We start from the raw sequence: 13,882 nt of genomic DNA, 5'->3' as shown, positions 1-13,882 counted from the left end.
CAGGCTTCTCATTTCCGTGGCTTCTCCTGTTGCCGAGCAGGACTCTAGGTGCACGGGTTTCAGTAGCTGTGGCATGCGGGCTCAGTAGTTGTGGCTCACAGGCTCTAGAGCTCAGGCTCAGTAGTTGTGGTGCACGGGCTTAGTTGCTCCACGGCACGTGGGATCTTCCCGGACCAGGGCTCGAACCCGTGTCCCCTGCATTGGCAGGCAGATTCTTAACCATTGTGCCACCAGGGAAGCCCACATGCACATTTCTTAAAGTAAGACTTTGCAATTACAAAATAAGTATCTGAGCATTTCACACTGAAAAATAAACACAAAGCAAGCAATTGCTAATCTAATCAGACATTGGCACTGTCTTCTTCAGCATGCGAGTGTACACTGCCAGCTTGAAATCTTTGACCTTGCAATCTCTTCTGAAAATTCAAAGGCTAGTGTGATGTGAAAAGCTTTAAGAATTTCCCAAGAACTGAATAAATATAATCTCACAGAATGGGGAATTTTGAAAGTATTTGTACTACTTAATGGTACATTTTCATATGTGCTGAGGTTAGTCATTCTCAAATAGGTTTTTTTTTGTTTTTATTTTGTTTTTTTTTTTTAGCGCTACGCGGGCCTCTCACTGTTGCGGCCTCTCCCGTTGCGGGGCACAGGCTCCGGACGCGCAGGCTCAGCGGTCATGGCTCACACGCCCAGCCGCTCCGCGGCATGTGGGATCTTCCCGGACCGGGGCACGAACCCGTGTCCCCTGCATCGGCAGGTGGACTCTCAACCACTGCGCCACCAGGGAAGCCCCTCAAATAGGTTTTAACAGCGTTGTTTTGCTCTTAACATCCCAGGTGAGGTCTAAACGCCACTTTTCACTGACATCCCTGAGAAGAAGAGAGAACATATTCCAAGCTTCCCACAGAAGGGGAGTGAAATGTTGGCCAGTGGTTGGCCAGGGAGGAATCTGTCTTCCATGCGCCGGCTCTGAAGCCTTGAAGGCCTGATTTAACCTCTCCGGGCCTACTGTCCCCCACTCCATTGGTACAATGAGAACAATAGGATCAGCATGGCAGTATTGCTGTAAGGATGAAATGGGATTGTACACACAAAGTGCATTCACAATGTCTGGTGCTGAGTAAGTACTCAAATGTTTCCTAAATATTTAAGTCAAAATGGGGGAAATGCTTAAAACTTCGGAAAACCAACCATTTTCCAAATATACTGCTTCTTAAGGGATAGATTCCAGAGAAGGTGGCCGTTCTGTACTCCTTTCAAATAAAAATGATAAATTCAGAAAAATTTTATGCTGGATAACTAACCTATGGTTCCCAAGGAGCCCTTTTACTACATGCAATTAGCTGGGCACAAATATCCTGGTGCTGAACTATTGTTTACATCAATTCTCTACTAGATTGTCCTCAATCTGGGTATGGGATATTTATCTGGCATCTAGTGGCAATATTCCAAAAGTTTCTTCATTTTTAATGAGCTTCTGTTTGTGAAAACTAAGGCGCTTAGTTGTCGGTTAAAACTGGGATAATTTTTCTTTCAGCCCCACTACCTTCATGCTTACGTCCAGATAATTCAGCTAACATTTTAATTTAGTTCAAATATATAGTGACTGCCTGCTATGTTCATATGACAAGTATTATATTCAAGAGTATGAAGGGACAGAATGCAAGCCACTTAGGCAGTTATTATTGAAAGCCCTTATCTATGGAGAAATACTGACAGCAAACGACTAGCAGATCCATGTCATCCTGTTTCAGCGGTGGCGTGAGGGAGAGGTGGCCTGGACCTCCAGCATCAGGCCCTTAAGGACAGGCACATTTCCAGTAACAGGCTCCATTCCCCAGATTCCCCGGGGAATGAGGGCAGCCGGTGTTGCCCACGGCATCGCCTGATATCACTTGTTCCGGGTGATAGGAGAGCGTGGGGCTGCCTGGGCCACCTCATCCGTGGTCTGACTGCATTAACCTCTCGGTTCCCGGCTCCTGCCACGTGAGGTGTCCTAATATGGTCAGACTCCGCAGGAGCCCAGGAGCGCTTGCCTTTCTCCTGCTAATGGGGAGGAAGCAAACACTCTGAAGGTAAGCAAACGGGGATCTGGGCTCGCCTCTGGGCCAGCTGAAAGTGGGCTGCAGCAGAAGCCCTGCCTCGGGTCATCAATCATTTAATAAACCCCCAGCGAATCCGATCTCCTCGGGGGGCTTTCTGCCCTGCCCTCTTTCTCGCCCTCCCCTCCCCTTCGTGGAGGCAGCCCTGGGTGGTGGTCCCCCAGCTCCTGTCCCCGTACAGGAACGGGAGGCGTCCTGGGGGTCGGGGTGGGCGGCTCGCCTGGCCCTTGGCTCGAGGCTCTGGCCGCTCCTCGGGTCCTAGCAGCCTAGCAGGAGATGCTGCTGCAAGGCGTGTCTGGGGCTGTGCTCATGTGATGAAGCGAGGGAAAAACAAGGGGGAGGAGGAGGAGGCAAAGAGGTGGCTTTTTTTTTTTTTTTCTTTTAAGGAGTTTGCAGCGAGCGCGTCTCCTTCATTCGCTGTCTGGGCGGGTTCGGAGGAGGACGACGGGAGAGGAAGGCGCTCCTGAGACCTCGCGGGCGCACGGCTCCTGGCTCTTCTCCCCGTCCCTGCTATTTGGGGAAGGCGTAACCCGGCTGCTGGGCGCGGGAGAACCGCAGACAAGCCATGGGCGCCGGGAGCTCCACCGAACAGAGGAGCCCGGAGCAGCCGGAGGCGGGGAGCGCGACGCCGGCCGAGCCCGAGCCCGAGCCCAGCGGCGGAGGCTCTGCGGCGGAGGCGGCGCCCGGATCGTCGGCGGACGCGACCATCGCCGCTGCGGACCCCGCCACCAAGGTACCGGCGCGCGGAGCCACCTGCCCCGGGGTGGCGGAGGGTGGGGTGTGTGTGTGGGGGTGTGTGTGTGGGGGTCCCTTGATCTCCGCCTGCGATAACTTCCCGGCCGGTCCAGCCCATCTGCAAACTCGGGAGCATGAATCCCTCTTTCTAGGCTTTTCAGGGTCTTTAGCGCCGGGGCGGGACCACAGCAGCGGCGAGCGCGGCGAGGGGCTTGCATCTTTGTAGTGGGTCTCCAGGGGTGGCGACTGCGCCATCCGCAGTAATAAAACCCGCCGGCTGCCCGCCGCTAACTGAGCCTTTCTCAACGCTCTTCCGGTGGGAGCGACCCAGCCCGATACCGGCGAGCTGCTTGGGGGAGTCCGCGGAGAACTGACCCCCGAGCCGAGCGTGTCGAGCCCCCGCCCCGCTATCTCCCCAAGCGGAAAGTCCGCTGTTGGGCCCTGACGCGTGTTGCAGCCTGGCGAGCCCTCCACCCATGGGTTCCCCGCAGCGCACTGTCCGTGATATCGGCTGTGTCTGGAGCGACCCGGGTTTGGTACCCAGTCCTCCTGCGGCAGCGGCTCGAGCAGACACCGCCTTCCTGATGCAGAGAAAGCCTGGGGTGTAGCTCGCTCGGAGCCAAAGAAAATCTGAGCCGACGCTGCATTTCCAAAAGGAATGACAGGTTTCGCAAACACGGCGGCGTCCTCCTTTTTGCTCAGTTCATTGCACTCAGTTGGATAAACAAATACTGGAGGAGTAGTTAGAAGTTCTCAAATGCGGTCAGAGGCGTAAGCCAGCATTCCCTCTACTCTGGTCTCTGGAGGCAGTGCTGAACCTCCTAGACATTTTGCATTTTATAGTCGTAGTCTTCAAGGCTGAAATATTTCTTCTTGGCGACTACAGTCGCCAAGATTGTGACTTGTTCAGATCGTTGTCTTTTAGATCTATTTTCCAGCATCTATGTTCCTTAGCCAGGCTTCACCCAACCCTTTTTGTGATATTTTTATAGAAGATGTGGATAACCACATTTAATACTTAAAAGGAAAAAAGAAAACCCGTTGTGTCAAATTTGAGGGTATACGGAGTACATGAGGACCTTTAGGAGTTATCTCAGGAAGTATAGATGTTTACAGTGCGGGGGGGGGGGAACAACCCTGAAATCTAGGTAAAAATCACAGAATTATATGACCTAATCGCCTTGACCGTTTAGCTGTCTTAGTTTAGTTTGGGCTGAGAGACCGCTCTTAACTAGATTACCTCTAGTCATTAACATAACTACTTGTACTAGAGCTGTAGGTGCTCACAGGTACCAACTGTGCCTGGAATGCCTAGATTTTCTGAGATGCCTAAGAAATGTACTATACTTTTGAGATCTCAGTTAGGTTTTAATATTTACTGTACATCACTTTTTGATGCCAACTACTGTCAAAATGGCTGCATAACCAGTATTTAGCGTCCAGTAATGAACGTAATTTTAAGGTGTCGTTGCTAAAAGCTTGCAGTTGGGGAACATTTTTTCCCCTGGCTTCTACCAGTCCTTCAGGTCTTATCAACAGTTCACCCTGAGATACGGTACTGATTCCCTTCCCAATAACTTCAGTGTGTTCATTTAAAATATTCCCTCCTTTCTGTTCTCCTTATCTTTCTTCCATAACCTTATCCTCCCTTTTTCTTAGTCACCACCATCTTGAAACAGCCAGATGACCTCCTTTAAAAAATTACCTAAATGACATCCGGAATATCATTGAACTTTTTGGCCTACGGCCCAGTTATCAATTTGGAGACAAATCAATAAACTTACATGTATCCTTAGAAAGTATGTAGTTTTCATTTCAACTAGCAACATTTATTTCTCGGGTTTTGAAGACCTAAGTCTTTCCACAAGGATGGTCTAATTAAGAGCGATTCCGCACATAGCTTTTGCCCCCCGTCCTTGCCCTGTTCAGCCCCAGTTCTTGACCTCTGAGTAATCTCATCTGCCATTCTAGGTTCCCACAGCACCACGGCCCCTTCTTTCCAGCAGTTTCCATATTTGTGGGTTTAGTGACTTGTGTTCTTCTGGCTGTTCTGAATGCTCCACAAGGGCAGGGACCATATCTGGTTTGGCTCATAACACGTGTTGCCCCATGTGTGACATGTGTGGCTGGCCGGGAGGATGAGGCTGGCTCCCTGATTTTGATCGCAGACGGTCAAGTTGGGGAACGCCTTGGCCCATCTACTTGTTCTTTGACTTTCTCATCATCATGATCTGTGTCACTTATCAGATAGTGACTAAGTCAAAGTGAGTCTGGTTATTCACAGACCAGGTGAATATCTAGCAAGAAACTAAGATTTGGGGACTCTGATTTCTGTTTCTTTAGAAGGACTTTTTACCGTTGCAATTTCAAATTGCCTTTAATCTCAGATAGACAAATGCATTATAAATGCAGGTTACTCAGAGGAGACCACTTCATACATTGGATTAGTGATGAATTACATCTTGAGCTTTTTTGATTGGGTCTGTGGACATTTGGGGAGGTTTAGACTAATGCTTCCCTCCTCCCCCCAGTAGAATGCTGATCATTAATTAAAGGCTGTTAGATTTTTTTTCCCCATTGGTAAATCTTGATTACTGAAGCCTCACAGTTTAGATGCACAGAGACAAGTGCTGGTTTTATCTGTGATGTATTTCAATGGAAATGGAAGGAGTCTTATCTTCCAGTCAATCTTTTACAATCTTTGTATGTTAATTCTGAAGGGAACTGGCTTGATCAGTTATTTTCCAGGTTTAATTTTGAGAGTTTGCCATTTTGGCCACTGCAGGGTGCAGGAAGATTAGAGCACCTGAACACAGGTGGTAAGCAAAGCCTCGTGGTATTCCTCAGTCATCTGCTTTTAAACATTTGAAGTCATCTGCTTTTAAAAGCTGAAAAGCCTGCTTTCACTCAGGTAGCAGTGTAGGGTGGGGTGGCCAGTGACAAACTTCCCTATCCCTGGCAAATCTTGATTTCTGGAGCCAAGCTTCAGGCTAAATCTGGACAATCCCAATCCTCTAAATTAGCCTTTCTGTCTTTTCTGTTCAGTGACTCAGAGCTAGAAATGCAACAGTTCTCAGCTGCAGCAGTGTGAGGCCTAGGTCCCCGGCAGGTGGGGAGACTGGGACCCTTGTCAGTCTTTCAAGCTGTGATTCCATTTGGTTATAAGAGCTGTGACTCAAACAGATGTGTTCATATAGAAGAGTCCACCGTCCCGATGAATAAAGTTGAGGACGCCCTTACCTTTTGTGTTAAAACAGACAATTGATTCGGCCAGCTGCATTTCATAATTCCTCTCCCAACACAAGGTATGTGCTGTTTCTCATTTACCCTGTGTTTACAAAATAGGAATGGAGATGGCTGTAATGTGATTGCCACCAGTTTTACACTAGAAGGGCCAGAATTTAAGATATGTTAACAGAGTGGGTTTTTTTGTGTGTGACTACCTGTATTCATATGGCTTTCCCTCAGATTATAAGAGGTACTACTTTCTGATTAGAACACAGTCTAGAAATTGGAGCTGTGGGTGTGAAGATGGTCGTTTAGGGTACCGATAGCCTGTGGGGACTGCAGTGCCTTCCCTTTAATCCATTATAGCCTTTTAAGCTCTTAGATTTGTGAGATCAGTGAAGATTTCTACTTAAAATACTTCCCTTGGTGAGGAAAAGGCCCCAAACATGCGTCCTCTTTGAATTTGCTGTGCGTTGACTAATCTCTGTGCCGGGATAGCTTTAAACTACATTAAAAGGATGATTCCAGCTTGGTATCTTACAGGATAATTAATAAAATGGAAATAAAATGTTTTGTTTTAAAAGGTACAAAGGGGACTTCCCTGGTGGTCCAGTGGTCAAGAATCCACCTTCCAATGCAGGGGACGCGAGTTCGATCCCTGGTTGGAGAGCTAAGATCCCACATGCCGCAGGGCAACTAAGCCCACACACTTCAACTAAGACCCTACACAGCCAAATAAATAAATAAATTTTTTTTTAAATGAAAGAAAAATAAAATAAAAGGCACTAAGAAATGGTTTCTTTTTCTTTACCAGTTTTAACACCTGTTCAGTGTTACAGGAATACCAATGAAAAGAAAATCCAGCTAAATGGTGCTCGTCCTTGGCCTCTATAATTTTTACTGCTGTAGTCATTCATGAAGTGAGAAATTAGAATTTACAGCACTTAGCGTTGTGAGAAAAATATATCAGTAGTTTTATCACATGAAAAATATAAAACTAAGGGCTTCCCTGGTGGCTCAGTGGTTGAGAGTCCACCTGCCGATGCAGGGGACACGGGTTTGTGTCCCGGTCCGGGAAGATACCACATGCTGCGGAGTGGCTGGGCCCGTGAGCCATGGCCGCTGAGCCTGTGCTCCGCAACGGGAGAGGCTACAACAGTGAGAGGCCGGCATACTGCCAAAAAAAAAAAAAATATATATATATATATATATATATATATATATATATAAAAAACTAAAAATTCTTGAAGCCAATTCTTCGTTCTCTTATAACCTAAAAAATTATAATTTAGAAGAAGTTTCATTTTAAAATAATACAATAGAAAAATATGGAAAAAACTGGGTTTGGGAGGGAGATGCATTATATCTTGTAAATAGGCAAGCTTACTTTCTTTTTTAAAAAATTTATTCTATTTACATTTATTTTTGTCTGCATTGGGTCTTCGTCGCTGCACGCGGGCGGGTGCACGGGGGCTACTCTTCGTTGTGGTGCGCGGGCTTCTCATTGCAGTGGCTTCTCTTGTTGCGGAGCACGGGCTCTAGGCGCGCGGGCTTCAGTAGTTGTGCCATGCGGGCTCAGTAGTTGTGGCTCGCGGGCTCTAGAGCGCAGGCTCCGTAGTTGTGGCGCACAGGCTTAGTTGCTCCGCAGTGTGTGTGATCTTGCCGGACCAGGGCTCGAACCCCTGTCCCTTGCATTGACAGGTGGGTTCTTAACCACTGCGCCACCAGGGAAGCCCAGCAAGCCTATTTTCAATAAATTCTTTAAAAATCTATAATTATAATTATTTGTCTTGTCTGTTTCGATTTGGGGCTATTTTCCTGTAAGTTAGCACCTTATTAGAGAATGGGTATGGGTTTTATACCTATGTTCCTACTTGTTAGTACATCTAATAAAAGGATTAAGGTGAAGATATTAATCTGTAATAATTTTGATTATATATACATTTTTATTTCTTATCGTGAATAATTAAGTTTACTTATTTAAACCTGACTGTAGACCTGAGATCATCATTCTTGAATAATAAAGGCTTTATAAAAGGATGATCAAAAGCACTTGCTTACTCTTATTAAAATGATTTTTATTTAAAGTCATAGCAAACAGGATTCATTTAATGTTTATTTTTCTAAAAATGTTAATGGTTGAGAACCTTAATTTGTAGAGTATGGTAAAAAGGGAAAGCCTCGTGTTCCTCCCCACCCCTTAAAGTACTCACTGTTAACAATAGTTTGAAATCAATGTTGGTTGTTTCTAGCATATTCTTTTAAAACCTTTATTCATGTGCAAGTATATAGATAAGAATAGCTCTATCTTTTGCTTTCAACAAATAAGATCAAAACATATATTCTGAAACTTTAGAGTTTGGATATCTTTTCATATCAGGACATAAAGGTCTACCCTCATTCTTATTGGCTACATAAATTTCTCATTTATGGATTGAAGTACCATAATGATTTAAGCAATCCCCCTGTGTTTATATTTAGGTTTTCCTAGTCTTTTGTTATATTAAATTGGCACAGGGAATATCCTAGTTCAGAAATCTTTGTATGTGTGCGAATGTATCTCTAGGATATATTTCTGGAAGTGGACTTGCTGGATCACAGGATTTACATGCATTTAAAATTTTGATAGTCCTTGCTAAATTTACTTTCCAAAGAGATTCATCCGCTTTGTATCCCTACTCTGTGGAGAGCAGCGCTCACTTTCCCTTGCCCTTGCCTCAGTGGATAGAAGATTTTTCTAGTATTTGCCAATCTGTACCTCAGTTGGCACCTCAGTTTCCTCGATGCATTTTTAATTATGAAGTTGGGTGCCCTGTCAGGTATATTGACCATATGCTTTTTTTCTGTGCACCACTCCATCAGGAACTGGACTGGCTTTTAGAGCATTAAAGGGTATAGTTTATTTTATTGTTAGTTAACTTTAAAAGACTTTTTCCCTCCAGAAATTAATCAAAATTGGGAAAAAGCAAGTTTAGAGTAAAAAGGGGGCTGAGGTATTTTTCCCTTTCCTTCCCAAATTAGCAAACTGTCTTTAATTCTATTTGCTTGGATTGACTTTGCAATGACCTACTTCTTTAGCTATCAGTTTAAAAATTTCTCCTCTGGGAACAATCTAAAATCATCCAGTTGCCAGAAATTTCTTCATACATCTGATCCATGAAATGTTGGAATCAGGGATTGTGGGCAGAAATCCACCTCCTGGGAAAACAGTAGTCCCCTCCCCTGGGTGCTGTTCTCAGTTCTCATAACAAATGACAGCCTGGCTCTGTTAACTGGAATAAATGTGTTTTCCCAGGAAAACGTAGGTGTTCAAAGCACTGGAAACTACAGGGTCTTTCCCAGACACTGTTAGGCTTCTCTTAATACAAGTATTCATTCAAGTTCAAAGGTTTTCATCTTCCCTACAGTTTCTTCATGATGTTATGTAAATGAGATAAGCCAACTTTTAAGAAGGGGAGATAACTATAAATCATTAGCAGATCTTCTGTCCGTCATATGCAGACATTGCAAATTGTGGAGTTTGGAGAGATTAAATTTTCTGTGGTTCCCAAACCTGGTTGTGCAGTTGAGTCACCTGGGGAGCTTTTTAAAGACACCACTGGGCCCCCTTCTAGATTATTCAGTCAGAATCCCAGGCCACCCCAGCGTCTGAGATTCTGTAGCCTTAATGCTCATCAGGGATCCTAATTTGCCTAGTTAGGCCACTATTGCCTGGAGGAAGCGGTTTGGGGTGTAGACTTGGGCGAGACGTTCAGAGGTAACAGCAGCACAGACTGATTGACATTGGTGCTTGTGTGGGTGGGAGGGAGGGTTTCAGATGATGCTAGAAGAATTAGGTATTTCCCCTCCTCACAACAGAGGAGAAAATAAACGGAAACATTTCCTACATAATTTCCCTCCTTTATTCTACTGCCTTTTATTTTTTTTTGGTTGCACTGGCTCTTCATTGCTGCACGTGGGCTTTCTCTAGTTGCAGCGAGCAGGGGCTACTCTTCATTGCGGTGCGCGGGCTTCTCATTGCGATGGCTTCTCTTGTTGCGGAGCACGGGCTCTAGGTGCGAGGGCTTCAGTAGCTATGGCTCACGGGCTCAGTAGTTGTGGCGCATGGGTGTAGTTGCTCCGCGGCATGTGGGATCTTCCCGGACCAGGACTCGAACCCATGTCCCCTGCATTGGCAGGCGGATTCTTAACCACTGCGCCACCAGAGAAGTCCCTATTCTACTGTCTTGAAACCAAGTGTGCTGCTAGTAGAGGCTTTTTCTTAATGGAATGTGCTCTTCAGGGTAAATAGGTGTGGAATCAAATGCTCTCATCGTTTCTGAGCCAGGAGCTACTTGTCAAAGTTCACTTTTCGTTCCCACCTGATTGCCTCTTAATCCTCAACCCTCATTTATCAATTTAAAACGTCACTTGTGTTGGGTAAGTAGACAGTAGCTGATGGCTTAGTTTATGGCCTTTGGCTGGTCCGAAAATCCGTGAAGAAATCTTAACACCTAACCAAGTTTCTGAAGATCAGAAGAGGGGGCTGTCTAAAAAAATTTTTTTTAAATTAAAAAAAAAAAGAGGAAGAGTGCTGTGTGGCTTTCCCCACCACTTGATTTCATTAACATTTCTCTACTGGCTCCTGTACTCCAGGAACTGGGGATTGAAGAAGAGAGAAATCCAAGAGCTCGGTGCTAAAAAGAAGGTTAAAGTGTTCCCAGTGCACTAAAATGTATTATTTTCTGTCTAGAGGGAGAAATTTAATTCATTTTCCATACTGGTTACCTGTTCCAGTACCATTGACTAAATAGTCCCTCCGGTTAAAACTCGAGTTTCCGTATGCATATATGTTTATTGATTTCTTTTTACTTAAAAAATTTTTCCTACTCTTTATTTGTACACATAGTTAAAAGCATTAAGAGAGTGGCTAAAAATGTAATTGATTCTAATGGCAGACCCTTGGTTTAAAATACTTTTATATTCTATATCTCTGGGCTCACCTCTGTCTTGTGGCTATCGTAAGTTTATACACACATAAATATAAAAAAGTGGGGAGCCTGTGTTGTCTTCAGAAGTGAATTTATTTTCTTGGCATGTGATAACATTGTGCATTAAAAATAGTCACTCAAGTATTTCCTAACCACTTAGCCTATGAAAGGCCCTGGTCTAGATGCTTCCTGAGGTAAATTACACACAGCATTATCCTTGAGCACCTCAGGATCTAGGTGAAGTATAGGATCCCTCTAGAGGAAAAGATTCAATAAGAAAGATTCAAATAAGTTGAGTAGACAATAGAAGAATTGCCATTAGTTGGTACATGTCTATTCAGTGAATTGTCCAGATAACTGATGAACAAAGAAAAGAAGATCTTGGCAAGTGTTGCAGGCAGATAAAGACCGTTAGTCGGGAGGCCAGGAGGTACAGGGCATATGAAAGAGCTGAATGTTGTAAGAGGATAATGGGAAGATGCCGATAGAATTGCAGCCAATCATGGTAAGAGCTGCACAGGCAGCAGAGAGCCAGTGAAGTGAAGACTTCCGATAAAAAACAAAGCAAAGAGGCAGACCCTCTCACACTCGGCAGAGAGGACACCCCTAGGAGCTTGGGGGGCAGATATTAGCCCATGCGGTGGGATGGGTGTAGGGTGTAGGCTCGGCACGGGGGCAGCCAAAAACAATTGAGGTTTCAAGACTTGGAATACGGAGTGCCTCAGTTTCTCCAGTAGACAAGGACGTTCCCCTCAGGATGTCGGTTTCAGTTGTCTATTGCTGTGTAACCAACTGTGCCAAACAACTGCTCAAACCAATAGTATCTTTAGAAGAGAGAACATCACTTGATAGTAACAGCTTGGGATTTTTTTTTTTTAATGTAAAGAAGAGGTTTGCAGCAGAGTCTAGGGAATGACAGAGGGCATCCATGAGATCAATAGGGTTTCTCTAAGTAGTGATCTGCTCAGAGCCCAGATCACTGGCACTGCGAGCAATCCAGGCTTGCAGAGTCGGGGACACAGGGAAAGATTAAATATCACAGGATAAGAGATGATGACACCGAAGGGGCTGAGAGTGGTGGCTGGGGAGAAGGTGGAACCAACAGTGAATATTAATAGAGGAGAAGACAGATGGCACCGGCTCCACCAGCCATTGGGTCACTGCTTCATCAGGCAACAGTGACTGGTTTACCCCAGCACATCTGGGTCCACCTAAAAATGAAAGAGACTGATGGTTGACTAGCATTTCTTCCATTTGTAGGCAAAGAATCTAGGTGGCTTGGGGAAGGTTTATCTTCACTTTCAAAGCAGATACTTCTTTGCAATTTTTTCCATCTCCAGTGTATGCCCTTTGGTGTGTCGTTCGGAGGACGATTTATGGTTTGCTATTTTTCTTCATGTCTGAGCGTATGATTTCTTACTGAATTGAGCCATTACATAAGGCTCTGGGTTTTGTCTGCTTCATGATCAATTTTCTGTCCTTGCTCAGATATTGACCACCCTTATTGAAGCCATGCTCCATCATGTCCTTGATGGTTTTCCTTACTCTTTGAAATACATATTGTTGTGATGCATAAAACAAGATTGTTGATGTATGTTATGGTTGTTAGCTTTTTTTTACATTTTCAGTTCTGGGTGTTAATTTTTCACTAAGGTAACAAACTGCTTGCATAATGCTTTTTAAGAAACTTTTGTTTGAAATTATCCTTCACTTGGGTATGTATGTAAAACAGTCTATTCCACACCAGTAACGTTGAATGCTATGCAAACTTCAACCTTAGATGTGGTTGAATTTACAATTGATATACACTGCAGTACCAACTGGGGTGGGATGGGGGAGGTGGAGAAGGGATTGAAATCTACAGGAAATTGCTAAAAATTAGACAGTCTCTCTATGACGAATTTTTCTTAATTATTTCAGAAATGACACGTTTAACCAATATTTAGACATGAGTTCCTGACTCCTATAACGTTAATCTAAATATTTGAGTGGAAATTTTTGTTCTTGTTCTGCTCTGTTTTATATGAAGTAAGTTACTGAAAAGCAGTGGAAAATGCACCACTAAAGTTTACTAAATCAGTCCTGATTATTAAGATCCTTTCTCCAATCCTGACAAAAGTGTATACAATTTAAACAAAACATTCTTGACAGTACCGGGAGCAAAACTCAAATTGATTTGATTTTATATCTGATTTTTGTTTAAACCTTCAGGAGTTTAAGTTTCCTTTAAATTCAGTGTGATGGCAGTGTTAGATCTGTCCGTTTTGTTTGCAATATAGGAAATTTGTTTTACTTCAATTAAAATGCTGATTGGTTGTTCTTTTGTTGTTAATTAAAGGCACACTAAGGTCTTTTGAATGCTGAAAGGATTTTTGTCCTAAATGGAGCTAAGAGAACCTACAATGTTATCTAGAATTGCAACAGTGACAGAGATTTCAAGTCACTTCTGGAACTATGCCTGATAAACAGTCCTCCAGGACAGGGAGGAATGCGAAGAATGCATTCTACTCCAGGGAAGTAGGTCATGGTTTAAAGCCTTACATTTGTCAGAGAACTTTTCTCAAGCAGTCCTTATGATTGCTGGGTCCCCGCTAACTCCGTACTCAGGGTTCTTTAGTCTTAGGCAAATTAGGTGGCTAAATTAACTTGTTAGTTTCTAGGAGGGCTGGACTAAAAGTAACAGATTCACCACATGCGCCTGTACTCCCAACACCAAAAAGAGTTAGGGCTATAGACTAGTGACTGGAAAACCATAGATGTGGGCTTCCCTTGTGGCACAGTGGTTAAGAATCTGCCTGCCAATGCAGGGAACACGGGTTCGAGCCCTGGTCCGGGAAGATCCCA

At 44.3% G+C, this 13,882-nt stretch overlaps 1 protein-coding gene across 1 annotated transcript in view; it reads left to right on the top strand.

Annotated features, from left to right (window-relative positions):
• The first annotated feature begins 2,316 nt into the window (after positions 1–2,316).
• Positions 2,317–13,882, top strand: part of AKAP12 (A-kinase anchoring protein 12) — a 101,367-nt gene continuing 89,801 nt past the window's right edge. Inside the window, exon 1 of the mRNA XM_082855823.1 lies at positions 2,317–2,838. Within this exon, the coding sequence (XP_082711949.1) occupies positions 2,671–2,838 (168 nt within the window). The 5' untranslated portion in view covers positions 2,317–2,670. The remainder of the gene's footprint in view (positions 2,839–13,882) is intronic.

Source organism: Leucopleurus acutus (assembly GCF_964270905.1).
Source record: "Leucopleurus acutus genome assembly, chromosome: 15".
NCBI classification, from domain to species: Eukaryota; Metazoa; Chordata; class Mammalia; order Artiodactyla; family Delphinidae; genus Leucopleurus; species Leucopleurus acutus.
Note: the sequence above shows the minus strand (reverse complement) of the source record. Positions and strands in the feature narration are given on the sequence as shown.